At 45.4% G+C, this 19,123-nt stretch overlaps 1 protein-coding gene across 9 annotated transcripts in view; it reads right to left on the reverse strand.

Annotated features, from left to right (window-relative positions):
* Positions 1-7,832: 7,832 nt before the first annotated feature.
* Sec23 (transport protein Sec23) overlaps positions 7,833-19,123 on the reverse strand; it is a 28,494-nt gene continuing 17,203 nt past the window's right edge. For 8 of the 9 annotated variants that reach the window (XM_076188323.1, XM_076188318.1, XM_076188321.1 and 5 more), the window contains 8 exons: positions 18,731-18,989; positions 17,393-17,549; positions 17,007-17,158; positions 15,691-15,862; positions 15,395-15,550; positions 15,208-15,270; positions 14,857-14,880; positions 7,833-8,418 (listed from right to left, as the gene is read on the reverse strand). In XM_076188323.1, the coding sequence (XP_076044438.1) occupies positions 8,329-8,418; positions 14,857-14,880; positions 15,208-15,270; positions 15,395-15,550; positions 15,691-15,862; positions 17,007-17,158; positions 17,393-17,549; positions 18,731-18,989 (1,073 nt within the window). In that variant the 3' untranslated portion in view covers positions 7,833-8,328. The remainder of the gene's footprint in view (positions 8,419-14,856; positions 14,881-15,207; positions 15,271-15,394; positions 15,551-15,690; positions 15,863-17,006; positions 17,159-17,392; positions 17,550-18,730; positions 18,990-19,123) is intronic. The other variant, XM_076188320.1, reaches the window with a different exon arrangement.

Genomic DNA, 19,123 nt, shown 5'->3' on the forward strand with positions numbered 1-19,123 from the left:
AGTGCGTTTGACTCGGTGCATCGTGGAGTGCTCTGGGATCTTCTGCGGATCCGTATGATTCCTGCAAGGATTATTGATTTTATATCTGGCCTATACTCTGGGACAGAGTGTGCTGTAAAGTATGGAGGAGGCGTGTCTAGCTTCTTTCCTGTTAATCCAGGAGTGAGGTAAGAGTGTGTCCTCGACCCAACACTCTTCAGCGCCTGGATGGACTGGTTATTGAATGGAGTTGACGATCAATGTCGTTGCGGAGCATCTCTTGGCAACACCAAGGTCACTGACCTTGTGTTTGCTGATGACGCTGTCCTTTTTGCGGAGTCGCTTGAGATCCTGGTTGCAGCTCTCGAGTCACTGCACAGGGAGGCAACCGATTGGTCTTGAGGTCTCTTGGGCCAATACTAAGGACCACGAGTTTGGGGGCTTACTGGATGAAACGGTTCAGTCTGTCCATGCATATGGCGAGGACATTGAGGTCTTGGGGAGCTTTACATACTTTGGTTGTGTAGTACATAACAGTGGTGGGTCATGTCAGGAAATATTTCGAAGGATTGGCATTGCCCATGGTGTTAAACTCGTGTTCCCTATTTTGCTGTACGGCTGTGAGACATGGAAACTGAATGCTGACCTGAAATGCCATCTCAATGTCTTTGGTACTCAATGGCTTCGGAGAATCATAAGGTATCGCTGGAATGACTTCATATCAAACCAGAGACTGTACTGTGAGATTCAGTCTAGGCATGTTGCCTACATAATTTGTGAACGTCAACTCCGGCTATAAAGGCATCATGTGGCACGCTTCCTTAATGCTGATCCTGATAGGGTCGCCACTTCAAGAGACAACCCTCGATGGAGGAGACGAAGTTGACGCCCACAGAAATCATGTCTGGGGCAAGCAAGTTGATCAAACTTGTCGAGAGCTGTTTGAAGTGGGATGGGAGGGTGACTGCATGGGAGCTTCCTCGGAGAGACCGTAGGCACTGACGACGGCGTGTTAGTGAAGCAACGCGTCCACTGGCGTATGCTTCTAATTGATGATGAAAATACAACTCGACGTGGTTACACCTAACGCCTGACAACCAACATTTTGATTGCCCGATTTTTTAGTCATGCAACTGGTAAGTGGCTAATGCGCAGACGACCATCTGTCAGTGTCGGTTGCTGATCACTGCACACCCCACAATGCTTTTGCCATCGTGACGCGTCGTCGTTACTTTCTTCTTCGCTCAAGGAACGCCGTCACAAGTGATGTTTACTGTAGGACTGCAGTATCTATCTAAAGCAGCGTTCCCCAACCTTTTCCGACCATAGCACCCCCTGTTGTCATGTCTAAGCAGTCCAGCACCCCTATCTTGTTACTAGAAGAATAAAAGAAAATGAAGTGTACTGCTTGATGGTTTATTTTTTTGATGCCTTAGAACTGAAACAAATTGACAATATTGTTTGTAGAAGAAATAAGAACCTAGAAAAATAAAATAACATGGAAAAAGTCAAAAATGCACAATTGGTTAATCAATGATACATATATCAATGTGATTTTTGCGTGCATCACTTCCCAGCACCCCTATCATTGATCTCAGCACCCCAGGTTGGGAAACGCTGATCTTAAGAAATCTACGGAACTATATGATGACATTTTAACATGATTATTTCTCCTCCCTCCCCGTGTATTGATTTGAGAACCTGTGTTTGCTTGAGATCACGTCGAACTAATTTTGGTGACGCTAATGGCAATGAAATGACAAACTTTCAAATAGTTATTTGATGCTGAAGTGGCAGAGGGGGTAGGTAGGACGATTTCGATTTCTCATCGATGAACTTAAGCTCTGATCGAGCTGTTGCATCACTCTCATCAATGAGGAATCACCACCAAAGAAACAAAGGTAGCCATGGCGGGAGGTAGAGCGTACTACCCTGTACAAGATGACTTAATCGAGATAATTAACAAACCTTTCGATGTTGACAAGGCGTCACGAAAGGGAATGGAGTGAGAAAAACGCCACATGTAACGGAGAGAAGTAAAGAACAGTGATACTATCTAGGATTCTAGGACATGTCACTTGCTCAACCCTCCTACGGCCACGTCGGCTGGAGTCGGTGTAAGGACTGGTGGAAGTGGTGGTGGTGGGGGGGGGGGAAGGGATGCGAACGGTGAAAAGATCCACCAGCGGCCGATGATTGCTCAATCGTCTTTGTCTAGACCCGCCCCTCCCCTGACCGCATAATTCACTACACATATTCCTAGATCACGTGCTGGATTAGTGACCGAGAGTCTGTATGTGTGTATGTGCGCGTGTGTCTGTTTGTGTGTGTATGTATTCACCATGGTCTTAGATCACGTGTTGGACTCGTGATCGACAACTATTTCCCTCCTGGATGAGAGCTCAGAGCTCATATATGACCGATCTATGGGTAATGTTGTGACCTAACACACACACACACACACACACACACACACACACACACACACACACACACACACACACACACACACACACACACACACACACACACACACACACCACCCCGCCCACGAGAGTTGGAGTAACGACTCGCAGCGCAGCAATAATGAAATTATTTCAGCCCTGGGCGGGATTCAAACCCGGACCGCCGTAGCGGCGGCCGCGAACTCTACCACTGCGCCATCGAGTCATGTGTGTGTGTGTTTGTGTTTGTGGGTGTGAATGTGTGCGTGCGTGCATACGTGCGTTTGTATGTATGTGTATGTATGTATGTATGTATGTATGTATGTATGTGTGTATGTATGTGTATTTATGTGTACGTGTGCTATGCGTGTTTCGAATAGAAATTCTCTCCTGCTGTTTATCGTCCACAATCGTCGTCTATATCCGTGACGCCGTCATACGTTGACAATTCCAGAGGATCCTTGCACTTATCCTTTCTATCTACCCGCGCGCCGCAGTCATTTGTTTAGTGACCGTTAGAGATCATCAAGGATTCCGAAGTGACAACTGCGCACCTTCGACACCAGTCGCCTGGAAGAAAAATTGCCACGTTGTACGGAAAGGGGGTAATTCACTCCTAGACCCAAGCAGAATAATGAATATAGATTTACGGTACATAGAATTTGTTGTAGCGAACGGTAATTGGTTTTATCACATTGAATTAGAAAATATCACAATAGCAAAACGACCCGACAGTGGTCGCTTCGGTTCATGACGAGGTCGGAAGCAAAAGAAAACTGTGAAATAGAGCGAAATAAGATAAAAGAGCCGATAGATACACATATAAATAGACAGAGTAGATAAAGAGATAGATGAATTAATAAGCAAACAAATGATTAGATAACTTGATGAATATATGCATAAAGTAAATGAAAACTAGATAAATGAATAAGCAAGTGAATTGTTTGTAAACATGAATAAATGTAGAAAGAGATAAGTAAATAAAGAATTGATAAATGGATAGGTAAATAGATAGATAAATAAAAAATAAAAAATACATGATTGAATAGATAAATAAATGAATAAATGAGTAAAAATGAATGCAGTTCAAACTATATCCTTCATTCCCAGTTATTCATGTTCAGATTTGAGCTCGTTGAGCTATATCACTTCCTGAGCTATTAGTGTTTATGCATCTATATGGAAAACTGTCTTCTTTACATCCTTTAGAAACGTGGTCTTAATCTGCTTCCAAGTGTGAGTGTAGTAGTTTCAGAGGGATAAGTTTGTTGAGTGTAGTTGGGAAGGATTATGGGAGGGTTTCTTTGGGATAATTAGGAGAGGAACAGAGAGTATTTGGTGAGGAACAGTGTGGGTTTAGGATAGGTTGGGGGTTGCATGGATCAGGTTTTTGTGGTAAGGGAGATATGCAAGAAAGCTTTAGGAAAAGGAAAGGATGTTTTTGGGGTCTTTATGGGTTTGGAAAAGGCTTATGACAGGGTAGACAGGAAGGTACTGAAGGAGGTATTGCATATACATGGGATAGGAGGAAAGCTGTTAGGAGCAGTCAAGAGTTTTTACGAGAGTAGTAGAGCCTGTGTTAGTATTAGAAATGGAGATCGTGAGTGGTTTGAGGTGAAGGTTGGACCTCATCAGGGATGTGTTATGTCACCTTGGCTGTTCAATTTATACATAGATGGGGTGGTGCAAGAGGTAAATACAAGGGTAATGGGTTGGGGATTGGAGACAGTTAAAACAAATGGAAAAAAGTGGAAGATAAGCCAGTTGTTTACTGAAGACACTGCACTTATAGCAAGGAATGACTAAAGGCCTGTCTACACGAGCGGGCCTGATCGGCGGGCTTGCCCGTTAACGGGCATATTTGACGGGCAAACGATCAAATTGCCCGAAAGGCCGCCGAGCGAAATCACTGAGCTGGTGCCCGGTAGCTGGAGTTTCTACCCTGCCAGACGCAAGATAATATCGTGAACCATATCCTTTTCTTCTTTTTCTTCTTGAGACACACAGCTATTATCATAGAGCACAAAATCTTTTTCTTGACAATGCTAGGCACCATGGTTCTCGTACAGCACTCCACCCGCTACTGGCAACATCGTCGGGCAGGCCCAGCTGTTCATCACTTCGGTCGTGTGGACAACATTCACGGGCAGGCCCGCGAGAATTTGCCCGTTAACGGGCAAACCCGCCGATCAGGCCCGCTCGTGTAGACAGGCCTTAAGGAAGCCAGTGACGGAGTTTGGGAAGGCGTGCGAAAGAAGGAAGTTGAAAGTAAATGTGGGTAAAAGTAAGGTGATGAGATGTAGGGGAGAGGATGGCAGCAAATTGGAAGTGAGTATTAAGGGAGAGACTGGAGAAAGTGAATAGCTTTAGAAAATTGGGGCAAATGTGCCAGGAAAGGGAGGAGTGGAGGTGGAGGTAGAATGTAGGTTGAGAGATCAAGTAAATGCCTTGCGGGATTAAAAAGTGTAATGAGAAATAGACATTTGGGAATGGATGTTAAGAGGTGACTGTGCCAACAACACTATATGGGGTAGAAACATGGAATATAAGAGAGGAAGAGTTTAAATGTTTGAGATGAAATGCCTGAGAAGTATGGTAGAGGTTACTAGGCTTGATAGAATAAGAAACTATTTGAGGAGAGTGGCGATGGAAAGGAAGTTGGGAGATAGGGTTAATAAAAAAGTATTGGGATGGTTTGGACACATGGTAGGAACGAGTGAAGATTGCTATAAGAGGAGGGAAAGAACATAAGGGGGCAACCAAGAATGAGATTGATGGATGGGTAAAAAGGGCATTGGGAAAGAGGGGAATGTCTGTTGAGAAAGGAAGGGAGAAGACAGAAAATCAGGGTGAGTGGAGAATGGTTGTGTATGGATGATGCAGTGATTCATGGAATGGAGTGGGTGGGGGATGGGGGTTGTTAAGGGAGTATTCTCCCCGTCTTCTCTTTTTCTGCATGAGGGGACAGAGAGTGGAGTCACCAATTAAATGAAGCAGCCTTGCTGTGGATGTGCTGTCTTGCTACATTGCTTCTGACCCAGGGCAGTGGGCAAGATGCAGGGATGACCCGTCATCCAGGATGAGCCAAGAAAAGAGGGAGAGAGGGCTGGTGAATGGGAATGGAATATGTGGAGATGAAATGGATGGGAGTGGATTTATGCCTTTGACTTTGGCTACCTCCCTTGTAAGGGGAAAAAAGCAGTTGGTACATGTGTGTGTGTATGCTTTTTTGAAGTCAATGGAGTTCTCCATGGTAGGGCATCAGTGGAGGTGGCAAAAGATGTATGCACCCTTCCTTTTTGTACTTTTCAGCTCACTTTATGATGTGGTTTTACGTCACAACCCCCCCCCCCATCAGAAGGCTAGAACAGTGCCCCTCGCAGAGAACTTTGTACCACTTACAGATAATAATAAACCCAGTGACACAATTATTTGATACATTGCTCTTATACCATATATTATGGGTGAAGACAGTTGTTAAGATGATGAGAGCAGGTAAGGCACCTGGTCTGGATGGATGCCATGCAGAATGTCTAAAAAAAGGAGGTACAGTGATGGTGGACTGGCTGGTGAGGTTATTTAATGTGTGCTGGAGAGAAGGTAGAGTGCCGGAGGATTGGAGGAGTGCCTGTATAGTTCCACTTTACATGGGAAAAGGGGACAGTGTGTAGTATTTTCAGAGGGATTAGCTTAAGTGTAGTTGGGAAGGCTTATGGGAGGATCTTGATTAAGAGGATTAGGAGAGGAACAGAGGGAGTAATTGGCAAGGAACATTGTGGATTTAGGACAGGTAGAGGCTGCACAGATCAGATTTTTGTGGTAAGACATATGTGAGAAAGCTATAGGAAAATATAAGGATGCTTTTTTGGCCTTTATGGATCTAGAAAAGGCTTATGACAGGGTAGACAGGAGGGCACTGTGGGAGGTTTTGCATATATACAGGATAGGAGGAAAGCTTCTAGGAACTGTCAAGAGTTTTTACGATAGTAGAGCATGCGTCAGGATTAGAAATGGAGAGAGTGGTTCGAGGTAAAGGTGGGGCTTTGTCAGGGATGGGTTATGTTGCCCTTGCTATTCAACTCATACATGGATGGGGTGGTGCGAGAGGTAAATGCATGGGTGGTGGGTCAGGAATTGGAGATGTTTAAAGAAAAAGGAGAGAAGTGGGAGGTGAGCCAGATGTTGTTTGCAGACGACACTGCGCTTGTAGCATGATCAGAGGAGGGATTGAGGAAGTTGGTGACAGTTTGAGAGAAAATGTGAAAGAAGAAAGGTGAAGATAAATCTGGGTAAAAGTAAGGTAATGAGATGTACAAGAGTGAAAGAGGCAGTAGACTGGAAGTGAGCATTAAGGGAGAGCAACTGGAGGAAGTCGATAGTTTTAGATACTTGGGTGTGAATGTGGCAGGAAAGTTGGAGTGGAGGTGGAGATAGAATGTAGATTGAGATAAGCGAGTAAATGCCTTGGTGGATTAAAAAGTGTAATGAGGAATAGACATTTGGGAATGGATGCTAAGAGGAGATTGTATGAAGGAGTGATTGTGCCAACAGCACTGTATGGGGCAGAAACATGGAACATAAGAGAGTAAGAGAGAAGGAGCTTGAATGTGTTTGAGATGAGGTGTCTGAGAAGTATGATGGGGGTTACTAGGCTGGATAGAGTGAGAAATGAGGAGGTGAGGAGGAGAACAGGGGTGGTAAGGGAGTTGGGAGATAGGGTGGATGAGTATTGGGATGGTTTGGACACATGGAAAGAATGAGTGAAGAAAGACTAATAAAAAAGGTATGGAAGGGAGATGTGGAGGGAGTGAACATAAGGGGGCAACCTAGGATGAGATGGATGGATGGGGTGAAAGGGGTTTTGAGGAAGAGGGGAATGTCTGTCGAGGAAGGAATGGAGAGGACTGAAGACAGGGGTGAATGGAGAATGGTTGTATATGGATAATTTTGTGATGCTTGAGGTGGAATGGGTGGGGGGATGTAGTATGTTTGAAAAAAAATTGACGCAGTCCGAAGGGATTTCTCCCCTGTCTTCTCCTTTTCTGCATGAGGGGACGGAGAGGGGGTGGCCACCAATTTAATGAAGCGGCCTTGCTTGGGATGTGCTGTGTCTTGCAACACTGCCACTGACCCAGGGCAGTGGACAAGATGCAGGGATGACCCGTCATCCCGGAGGTGCCAAGATAAGAGGGAGGGTAGAGGGAGGAGGGGAGTGGAGTGTATTTAGGGATGGAATGGGTGGGAATGGTTTTTATGCCTTTTTCTTTTTGCCTACCTCCCTTGTAAGGGGGAAAAAGCCTTTGGTATATGTATAAATAATAAGAGCTAATTTGGAAAAGAATTTTGTTGTAATTGCAGTCAACGACTGACTAGACCAAATGTATTTTTGAAGGACAATAAGATGCCACATAAGTTAAATTTATATATTCCCCTAAAACAATAAAAAAAAATCTATATCTCATACAAATTTCATTAGATCTCCCAATCTTCACCTGATACCAAATGTAATGTATACAATTTATGCTTAAAAATTCATTTTCAGAACTAGTTGGTAACAAAATTCTGATATATCATCTTACTTAACCTAACAAATAACATAATAGTTTTAATTACAAGTGCAATTTTAATCAAATTTTGAGTACTTTCAATTTTTCTAATACATTTCATAATTAAGTTTTAATTTTCTGACCACTATCCTTCTTGCACAAAATTTATTTCAGTATGCAGATCTTCTGGCAGACTGTTGTGTTAAACCTTTACATCACTGTGTTGAATATACAATAGCTTTGAGGATGTTATGCATTAGATGTCACAGCCAGCTTCTTTAGATGGTCCATGAACACTTGTTGACTGTTATGTTAAACCTTTACATCACTGTGTTGACTATACAATAGCTTTGTGGATGTTATGCATTAGATGTCACAGCCAGCTTCTTTAAATGTTCCATGAACACTTGCAAACTCACATCATCAGTCAGCACAGGCGCACCACTTTCCTGTAAATATACATTGACATTTATTAACACATTTATTATCACTTACTAATTCCTATTCATTTATAAATTTGTAATCATGTTCACATGCTTTTCATACATTTGATCAAGGGTTCTCAACCCTTTTCCAGTACATTAGTCCTTTCCCTGTAGTCACAGAGGGAGAGACTTTTATATTTTATTTGGCAACCTTCTGCATGGAAACTTTTGTATTTATATGTATTAGGCTACTATATATTACAAGGGAGGATACCAACACACCAGAAATAGGATGGGGGCAGACAAACTGGTGTTGGAGGGTCTATCTCAAAAATGTGGAAATCCAAATTACTGACAGTGTTGGTTTTGTTGGTACATTCTTTAACCGTTTTAACACTCGGCAGCTACACAACAGACCATAATCTATTCTCGCACCTATTCAATAGATTAAATGTTTAACTATGGCGTACAACAGCATATGAATAACGGTTTCACTACTCATACATCACACTTCCGAAGATTCACAATGACAGCTGAAGCAGTTTTCAAAGTGCACATGATTTATTCAAGAGTTGAAAAATACCACTTTTGTTGCCTATATTCGAGTTTAATAGCAAAAATATTTTGTGGGAATGGTCAACAATGAGTTTCATTTACTCAGCTTGGGGTTTAGAGAAATGGTCTTATACCTTTAAGGAAATCATACCATGATGAACTAAATGGTGTATCCTGACTTGATTCTTGAAAAACTTTGCATGCCCTTCTCTCCCTACCACTCATTCCAGGCTGACAATTAGTTACTATGCAACAGCAAGTAACAAGAGGAAAGAGAGAGGAGCAAAATGGGAGGAAAGAGGATATATAGGAAAAAGGAGAAAGAAAAGAGAGAGGAAGAGAGAGAGAGAGAGAGAGAGAGAGAGAGAGAGAGAGTGAGAGAGAGAGAGAGAGAGAGGGGGAATAGAGAGATAGAGGGAGAGAGAGAAGAGAGAGGAGGAAGAGAGAGAGTGAGAGGGAGGTAAAGAGCCGAGAGAGAGAGAGGAAGGCGAGAGAGAGAGAGGAAGAGCGAGGAGAGAGAGGAAGAAGAGAGTGTAGAGGAGAGAGAGAGAGGAAGAGATGAGAGAGAGAGGAAGAGTGAGAGAGAGAGAGGAAGAGAGAGGCGAGAGAGGATCAAGAACCGAAAGAGAGAGCGAGAGAGGAGTGAGGAGAGAGAGAGAGGGGGAGAGAGAGGATGGGGGGGGAGAGAGAGAGAGGGGTGGGGGAGGACCGAGGAGAGAGAGCGAGAGGGGGGAGAGAGGGAGAGAGAGAGGGAGAGAGAGAGAGGGCGAGAGAGAGAGAGGGGTGAGAGAGAGAGAGGAGGGGAGAGAGAGAGAGAGAGAGGGGAGAGGAGAGGAGAGGAGGGAGGCAGAGAGAGAGAGGAAGAGAGAGAGTGAGAGAGAGAGGGGGCGTGAGAGTAGGAGAGAGAGGGGAGAGAGAGAAAGGGAGAGAGAGAGGAGAGAGAGGAGAGGAGAGAGGGGAGAGAGAGGAGAGAGGGGAGAGCGAGCGCGGAGAGAGAGGAGAGAGAGGAGAGCGAGAGAGGGGCGAGAGAGAGGAGAGAGGGGAGAGAGAGAGGGGGGAGAGAGAGGAGAGTGGGGGGAAGAGAGAGGAGAGTGGGGTGAGAGAGAAGGAGAGAGAGGGAGAGAGGAGAGTTTAGGGGAGAGGAGAAAGGGGAGAAAGAGGGGGGAGGGAGAGAGAGATAGGGGGGGAGAGAGAGAGGGGAGAGAGAGAGCGGGGGGGGAGAGAGAGAGGGGAGAGAGAGAGGGGGAGAGAGAGGGGAGAGAGGGGAGAGAGAGAGAGGTGAGGAGAGAGAGAGGGGAGAGAGGAGACGGGAGAGGAGGGGAGAGGAGAGGAGAGGGGAGAGAGGGGAGGAGAGGGGAGGGGAGAGAGGGGAGGGGAGAGAGGGGAGAGAGGGGAGAGAGAGGGGGGAGAGAGGGGAGTGAGAGAGGGGAGAGAGAGGGGAAAGAGAGGGGGAGAGAGGGGAGAGAAAGAGAGAGGGGAGAGTGGGGAGAGAGAGAGGGCGGGAGAGAGAGAGAGAGAGAGGGAGAGAGGGGGAGAGAGAGGGAGAGAGAGGGAGAGAGAGTGAGAGGGGAGAGAGAGAGGGGAGAGGGAGAGAGGTGAGAGAGAGGGAGAGAGGTGAGAGAGAGAGAGAGAGGGAGAGAGAGCGGGGGGGAGAGGGGAGATAGCAGGGTGAGGGAGAGGAGAGAGGGGAGAGAGAGGGGGAGGAGAGGGGAGGGAGAGGGAGGGGAGAGAGGAGAGGGGAGGGAGAGAGAGGAGAGAGGGGAGGGGAGAAGAGAGAGAGAGGGTGAGAGGGAGAGAGGGGAGAGAGAGAGGGGAGAGAGGGGAGAGAGAGAGGGGGAGAGAGAGGGGGGAGAGAGAGGGGAGAGAGAGAGGAGGTGGGAGGGTGGGGAGAGAGGGGAGAGAGAGGGAGAGAGAGGGGGGAGAAGAGAGAGAGTGAGGGTGGGAGAGAGAGCAGGAGAGAGTGGGCGAGAGAGAGAGAGGGGTTAGGAGAGTGGATGAGAGAAGAGGGAGGACGGAGCGAGAGAGGGGAGAGAGAGAGAGAGAGGGTGAGAGAGGAGAGAGAGAGCGAGAGAGTAGAGAGAGAGGGGGCTGGAGAGCGCTGAGAGAGAGAGAGGGGCAGCGAGAGAGAGAGAGAGAGGGGAGAGCGAGAGAGAGAGAGGCGCGAAGAGAGAGAGAGGAGAGGGGGAGAGAGAGAGAGAGAGGGGAGGGGGAGAGAGAGACGCCGCTGAGGGGAGGAGAGAGAGAGAGGGGAGGAGAGAGAGAGAAGAGGGAAGAGAAAGAGAGGACGGAGGGGTGAGAGAGAGAGGAGAGGGGGAAGAGAGAGAGAGAGAGGGGATGCGAGACTGAGAGAGAGAGAGGGAGGGTGATGGGAGAGAGAGAGAGAGAGGGGAGAGAGAGAGAGAGGGGAGAGAGGAGAGAGAGGGGGAGAGAGAGGAGAGCTGAGGAGGTAGAGAGAGAGGGTGATGAGAGAGAGAGAGAGGGGAGAGAGAGAGAAGACGGGAGAGAGAGAGCGAGGGGAGAGAGAGAGGGGAGCGGAGAGAGAGATAGAGAGAGAGAGAAGAGAGCGGAGGAGAGAGAGGAAGAAGAGAGAGGAGAGAGAAGAGAGAGGGATGAGAGAGAGAGAGAGAGAGAGAGGAGACGAGGAGGAGACGAGAGAGATGGTAGAGAAGAGAGAGAGAGGACGAGAGAGAGAGCGAGAGAAGAGAGGCGAGAGAGAGAAGAGAGGAGCGAGGAGAGAGAGAGAGAGAGTGAGAGGAGAGAGAGAGAGAGAGAAGAGAGAGGAGTTGGAGAGAGAGAGAGAGCGAAGAGAGAGGAGAGAGGAGAGAAGAAGAGAAGAGGAGAGAGAGAGAGAGAGTGAGAGAGAGAAAGGAGAGAGAGAGAGAGAGAGGAGAGAGAGAGGAGAGAGAGACGAGTGAGAGACGAGAGAGAGATGAGAGAGGAGAGAGAGAGAGAGAGGACAGAGAGGAGGGAGAGAGAGAGAGAAAGAGACAGAGAGGCGAGAGAGAAGAGAGAGACGAGAGAGGAGAGAGAAGAGAGAGGAGAGAGAGAGAGCGCAGAAGAAAGAGGAGAGAGAGAGAGAGAAGACGAGAGCGAGAGAGAGGAGCGAAGAGAGAGGAGAAGAGAGAGAGAGAGGAGGAGAAGGTGAGAGAGAGAGAAGAGAGAGGGGGGGAAAAGAGGAGAGAGAGAAGAGAGAAGAGAGAGGCGAGAGAGAGAGAGAAGAGAGGAGGAGAGAGAGAGAGAAGAGAAGAGAGAGGAGAGAGAGAAGAGAGAGAAGAGAGGATGGAGAGAGAGAGAGAAGAGAGAGGAGAGAGAGGGAGAGAGAGAGAGAGAAGAAGAGGAGAGGAGTGAGGGAGAGAGAGAGAGAAGAGCGAGGAGAGTGAGAGAGAGAGGAGAGAGTGAGTCAGAGAAGAGAGAAGAGAGAGAGAGAGATAGAGAGAAGAAGAGAAGCTCGGAGAACGAGGTAGAGAGACGAGAGAGAGGAGAGAGTGAAGAGAGAGAGAAGAGAGGGGAGAGAGAGAGAGAGAGAGAGAGGAGAGAGAGAGAGAGAGAGAGAGGAGAGAGAGAGAAGGAGATAGAAGAGAGTGGAGACGAGAGAGAGTGAAGAGATCGAGAGACGGGAGAGAGAGAGAGAGAAGAGTGGAGAGGAGAGGGAGAAAGAGAGAGGAGAGAGAGAGAGAAGAGAAGAGGAGAGAGAGTGAGAGAGTGAAGAGAGAGGAGAGAGAGAGAGAGAAGAGAGAGAGGAAGAGAGAGAGAGAGAAGAGAGAGGAGAGAGCGAGAGAGAAGACGAGAAGAGAGTGGAGAGGAGATGGAGAGAGAAAGAGAGGGAGAGGAGAGAGTGAAAAAGAGAGAGGAGAGGGTGAAAGAGAGGGAGAAGAGAGAGGAGGAGAGAGGAGAGAAGACGAGTCGGAGAGAGAGGAGAGCGAGAGGGAGACGAGAGAGGAGAGAAGAGAGGAGAGAGAGAGAGAAGAGATAGAGAGAGAGAGAGAAGAGAGGAGAGAGAGGACGAGAGAGAGAGAAGAGAGAGGAGAGAGAGAAGAGAGGTAGAGAGAGAGAGAGAGCGAGGTGGAGAGAGGAGTAGAGAGATGAGAGAGAAGAGAGAGGAGAGAGAGAGAAGACAAAGAGGAGAAGAGAGAGAAGAGAGAGGAGAGAGGAAGAGAGAGGAGCTGAGAGGAGAGAGAGGGAGAGAGGAGAGAGGAAGAGAGAGGAGAGAGAGAGAGAGAAGGAGAGAGGAGAGAGAAGAGAGAGGAGAGAGAGAGAGGAAACGAGAGAGAGAAGAGAAGAGAGAGATAGAGAGAGATGAGAGATGACTGAGAGAGGAGAGAGTTGGAGAATGAGAGTGAGAGAGAGAGAGGAGAGAGAGAGGAGAGAGAGAGAGGAGAGAGGAGGAGAGAGAGGAGAGAGAAGGAGGAGAGAGAGGAGAGAGAAGGAGGAGAGAGAGGAGAGAGAAGGAGAGAGAAGGAGGAGAGAGAAGGAGAGAGAAGGAGGAGAGAGAGGAGAGAGAAGGAGGAGAGAGAAGGAGGAGAAAGAGGAGAGGAGAGAGAGGAGAGAGAAGGAGGAGAAAGAGGACAGACAGTAGAGAGGGACAGGAGAGTCAGAGAGGAGACAAAGATACCAAGAAGGGGGAGAGGAGAGAGAGAATGGGAAATAGGAGATGCACATACCAAGGGCTTTCCCCCACCCCTTACATGGGAGGTAGCCATAGAAGAGGACTGTGTGAGAGGAGAGAGAGAGAGAGAGAGAGAGAGAGAGAGAGTGAGTGAGTGTATGAGAGTGTGTGAGAGTGTGAGAGAGTGAGTGAGAGAGAGAGTGAGTGAGTGAGTGAGTGAGTGAGTGAGAGTGTGAGTGAGTGAGTGAGTGAGTGAGTGAGTGAGTGAGTGAGTGAGTGAGTGAGTGAGTGTGTGTGTGTGTGTGTGTGTGTGTGTGTGTGTGTGTGTGTGTAGTTCAGACCTTAAGGTCAAACCTCCATATCCAACCCTCCTGAGGTGTATCATATCACCATGCACGTGCCCCAACCGTCTCGATAACCATGTCACCGAGACTGCAGATGCCCTATGAGCGAGATTTCCAGCTTCAAAGCTGGTTGCACGTGGGGCTTTTAATTGCTTGTACGTCAGTAAAATTGTACACCAGCCAAATCTCACTCAAGCAGCAAATTTCTGTACCCACAAACAACCTTCAACCTCATCATCACTGACATAGCCCCAAACCTCATTACCCTCTTGGATACAGCACACACAGTCCATGGACACCAGCACCTAGCACCCTCATGCACATTATTTACTTAAATTAGGCTACACCTAAAACTAGCACCAATTGTATAGTGTCAGTGTATTTCTGTATAACTGTTAACTCAAAACATCAATCATTATCAATATAATTACTTCACAAGGACCAAGGGATAGGGAGGGAGAGCCTGAGACTGAGACAGAGAGAGAGGTAGAGAGAGGTAGAGAGAGGTAGAGAGAGGTAGAGAGAGAGAGAGAGAGAGAGAGAGAGAGAGAGAGAGAGAGAGAGAGAGAGAGAGAGAGAGAGAGAGAGAGAGAGAGAGAGAGAGAGAGAGAGAGAGAGGTAGAGATAGAGAATGAGGGAGATATATATATAGAGAGAGAGAGAGGTAGAGGTAGAGAGGGAGAAATAGAGAGGTAAAGGTAGAGAGGGAGAGAGGGATGTAGAGGGAGAGGGGGAGAGAGACACAGAAAGAGAGGAAGAAAATGAAGCACTGAAGCAACCACTTCCTTTTCCATGGCAATTTCAATGTTAATGAACATCTTAAAGTTACATCTTCCTGTGGATTTAGTGCCACATTCCCAGTCCACAAAAAAAAAAAAAAAATAATAAATAAATAAATAAAGCAGCCACCACCATCACCACCACCACTGAAACACAACTTTTAAATCACATAAATACCGTTGTTTGGGCTATCTGGAGCGACTGAAAAATAAAACAAATACCCTTAGCTTTGTAAACTTGACGGTACAAAACCTAATACACTGTATTTTACTTCCTTTCAATCAATGAAACTATGATTAATCAATACATAGCCAAATTTAATACTGAAAATACTGAAAAATAAAACAAATACCCTTAGCTTCATAAACTTGATGGAACAAAACCTACTACAGTGTATTCTATTTCCCTTAAATCAATGAAACTATGATTAATCAATACGCAGCCAAATTTATTACTCTACTTCTAATATATGTTTAAACTACCAAGAAATAAAACAAATATACATAACTAAAAATGAGAACTACTCACCCCTCCATACATGGAGTTGTTGTGTGTCTGAGAGGGATTCACTTTGGACAACAAGAATCTTGCCTGTAAATAATAATACACAACTTGAAAAACAGGGTCAACTGTGACATGTTATATTTCTTTACAGTTACCACTGCAAGTTATCTTGATCCACAAGTTATTTTGATCCACTTGCTTAAAAAATTACCTGGGATCCTCCTTGTTCTGTGACCACGTATCTTGGGATTGGGAACCTGTTTGTCAGGAGATCCTGTGCATCATCTACGGGTGCCTGCAAAAGTTCTTTAAAGGATGCATATTCCTCCTGTTCTTGGTAACCTTGTTTCTGCCACGCAGACATGGTCTGAAATTAAGTAAATTACCGGTGAAGTACAAAAGCCTCAGCCCAAATTTATGAACAAATCTTGATTCAGATTTCTGACTAATAATGCACACCAAGGGCCCTTTCCCTGTAATGATAAATACTAAACAAAGAGTTTTTACCTCTCCGTGGAAGATAAGAACAAGGAAGAACGTGTCTAAGAGAAGAATACGATCTGGTTGAATAGATGAAGTGTCCAGCATAACAGCCTCACATCCATTGAAAGAATAACTATATACAACAGGCTGGATCATAGTCAAACACTCCATCGTTGACTCCCTGTTCAGCATACACCTTTCAAAGAAACAAGTCATATCAAAACATGAGTTACATGTTCACCAACTGAAAACAACCACTCAACCATCTCATAACATCACACAAGCACAGCATGCAGTGTTGAAAAACATACATATATACATATACCAAGGGATTTTCCCCTTTACAAGGGAGATAGCCAAAGTCAAAAGCATAAATCCACCCCCACCCATTCCATCCCCACATACTCCCCTCCCATTCACCACCCCTCCCTCCCTCTTTTCTGGCTCATCCTGGTTGATAGGTCATCCCTGCATAATGATAATATCTATATATATATACCAGGATGCTCGTTGGCTGAGCAGGGTAGGGCGTCATTACTTGCGGCGAAGGCCGAGATGACGGCAATTCAAATTCTGCTCGGGGAGAGTTGAACTAGGGGCATGGTTCATGCTAAAAAGTCCACTATAAGGGGGCACCGTTCTAGTCTTCTGATAGGGGGAGAATTTGTGATGTAAAACCAAATCACATACACCAAAAGACCCTTTCCCCCTTGTGTAGGGGGGGGGGTAGAGTCAGAGCATTCGCCCACTCTTCACAATGTTTCAATTACCGAAGATACATGGCACCAAAGTGTCTGGCAACAGTTCGAGCTCTCAAATATCCCTGGGCAAAGATGTTGAAGTACTGTGTTGTATTTGTCCCATACCAATACAACATAGACAACATTTCTTCCCAGAGATATTTGTAGGAGAGCTCCAAGGCCATTGTCAGTCATGTGGCTGCAGATTTCCAGTTTGTGAAATGTGATTTGGTTTAACGTCACAACTTCCCCTCTATCAGGAGGCTAGGACAGTGCCCCTTACAGTGGACTTTGTAGCATGGAATTTAATGAACCATGCCCTTGGTTCAACTTGCCTCGAGCAGGATTCAAATCATCATCATCTCGACCTTTGCCACAAGTAATGATGCCCTATCCCGCTCAGCTAGCAAGCATTCTTGTGAAATGTAAGGCAGCAATTATTATTCTCTAATGATGTGATTAATCTTTGCCTACAGATACATTACATTTTGTACAGCTTTAACCTCTGTCTACACTATACAGTTCTGGCAACAAACGATCATTTTTCCTTACCACATAACAACAAAGATTATTTCCAAAAACAAATGTTTATGTGCATACCTGTAGAAAGAGGTCTCATCTGGTGAGTTATTGAAAACTTGTAAAAATTGAGAACGACGCAGGTGGAACATAAACTGAGGGTACAAACTAAAGTTTTCATGGAATCGGTAACTGCTTGGGTCATCCCTGTTAAATTCTCCAAACTTTTGACACTACAGTCGGCAGTAAGAGAGAAAAAGAAAAGCAAACAAATTAGTTTAAAAACTTATTGCATACTACAATAGCAAACTCCCATGCATATCTAAAACACCGCAATCTTATTCAAATGAGCAACTTTGTAGCAACAATGGTGCATCTATGAATCAAGATACTGTGCATGAAATTTCAGTTTTTGCCAGACAAAAACACAAAAAAATCACAAAATTACGAGGTTTTATGTTACTAACAAGTCGAATGAGCATGCGATCCACCCATCGAAGAACATCGGTGCCATCCTGATCGGTTACGGCACGATGAACTGCAAGTCTTGCCATAAGCACTGCCGCAGCTTCCTGGTCAAAACCTGCAGTGATGTAGTTCAGTCCAGTCTGAGGATCTGCCCAACTGCAAGATAATATTTTCATTATTTCTTAACTTATGCAAGATATAAGAGAAAGAATGAAAAACCCCAATTATATAATCATCCATTATACTGGACCATAAGGTCTTGTTGGTATGGTTTGCCCTCGTTATTCATCGTAAACAAGGACCACTCCTTTTGCAACACACTGGAGAATCAACACACTTTGTTGGTTCTTCTTCCTTTGGCCACAAACAAGAATGGGTACCTACAAGTGGTGGACCTGCAAGACGGAGAATCGTCCACCTCCTGCTCCTCTTCAAAAACCGTTAACATCCTCTGAACATGTACCCCTACGGGGTTACAGAGCTTCAGGCAGTTTCTGGACCAGGCCCAAGATCTCTCAACTTTAACTGTATTTACTCCACTTTTGTAATAAAAAAAAAAAAGCTGAAAACAGCTCCCATCCTCCCACTACGAGGTGATGACAGAAACAGCCCCATTCTATTACTGCAGACAAGACAGAAATCGTAAATTTGTGATTGACAAACACACATAAGATTATAGAAACAACATTAGAGAAAGTTTGAGATTAATCTAGAACCAGAGATCAGAATGGCAACAATGAGTAACTTTAAAAAAAAAAAAAAAAAAAAAAAAAAAAAAAAAAACGGAGGTTACGATTAAGACCACAACTAAAATGAAAGCACCCAAAAACAAGGATCTCACCAAATGGTTGCAATAGAAGATTTGAAAAACAAATTTAGTAAAAAGAAAATAACAAAGGAATCATATACAATAGAACCTGAGGAGTGAAAGGGTGAATATAAGTTAAAATATGAGAAAATTAAATTAGTGGACAGCATAAAACACATACATGTACACATACATGTGCACACACATGTACACATACATGTATCTATTTATCTATACACCAAGGGCTTTTTCCCCTCTATAAGGGAGGTAGCCACTCATTCCACTCCCACCCACCACCCTTCTTTCCCTCTTAGCTCCTCTTGGATGAAGGGTCATCCCTGTCTCCTGCCCAGTGTCCAAGCCAGATGCAATGCAGTAAGACACAGTACAGTCAAATGTGTGACTCTGCTCAATAGGGTCACCCCAACACAGTCCCTAAAGCATTGGCTTTATGTCCAGTCAATATTCCAGTACAGGGTACATGGTATATGTATGTACAAGAAAAGCAACAACATAATTAACGACTCACTTTCTGGCAACAGTAGTAACTCTAATCCTCGTCTGTCCTGATGGGTGCTGGTATTGCGTAATGAACTGCACACAACCGCGGCCTCCTTGAGGGATATCGGCCCCCTGTGAATTTGCAACCTCAAAAAAGATTGATACTGTGGTACTTGGGGTCAGGCCTCCGAACTTCCAAGTTGTGGTGTTTCCAATACCAATCTCGGTTTCAGACACAGTCGGCCCCTTCACATTTGCTGATACACAAGGTCCAAGAGCACCAGCGACTGTAATATCAAAACAGATTGTCAATTATATGTATACCTTCATTCTCATCAATTCATACTACCAGTGACCTGGACATACTGAAATATGAGAACCTTAACCCCTTCACTATGGGCCAAAATCTCGCAGGCAGCAT

The sequence above is a fragment of the Oratosquilla oratoria genome, chromosome 7 (assembly GCF_046742065.1).
Source record: "Oratosquilla oratoria isolate Oo_2021 chromosome 7, ASM4674206v1, whole genome shotgun sequence".
Classification (NCBI taxonomy): domain Eukaryota; kingdom Metazoa; phylum Arthropoda; class Malacostraca; order Stomatopoda; family Squillidae; genus Oratosquilla; species Oratosquilla oratoria.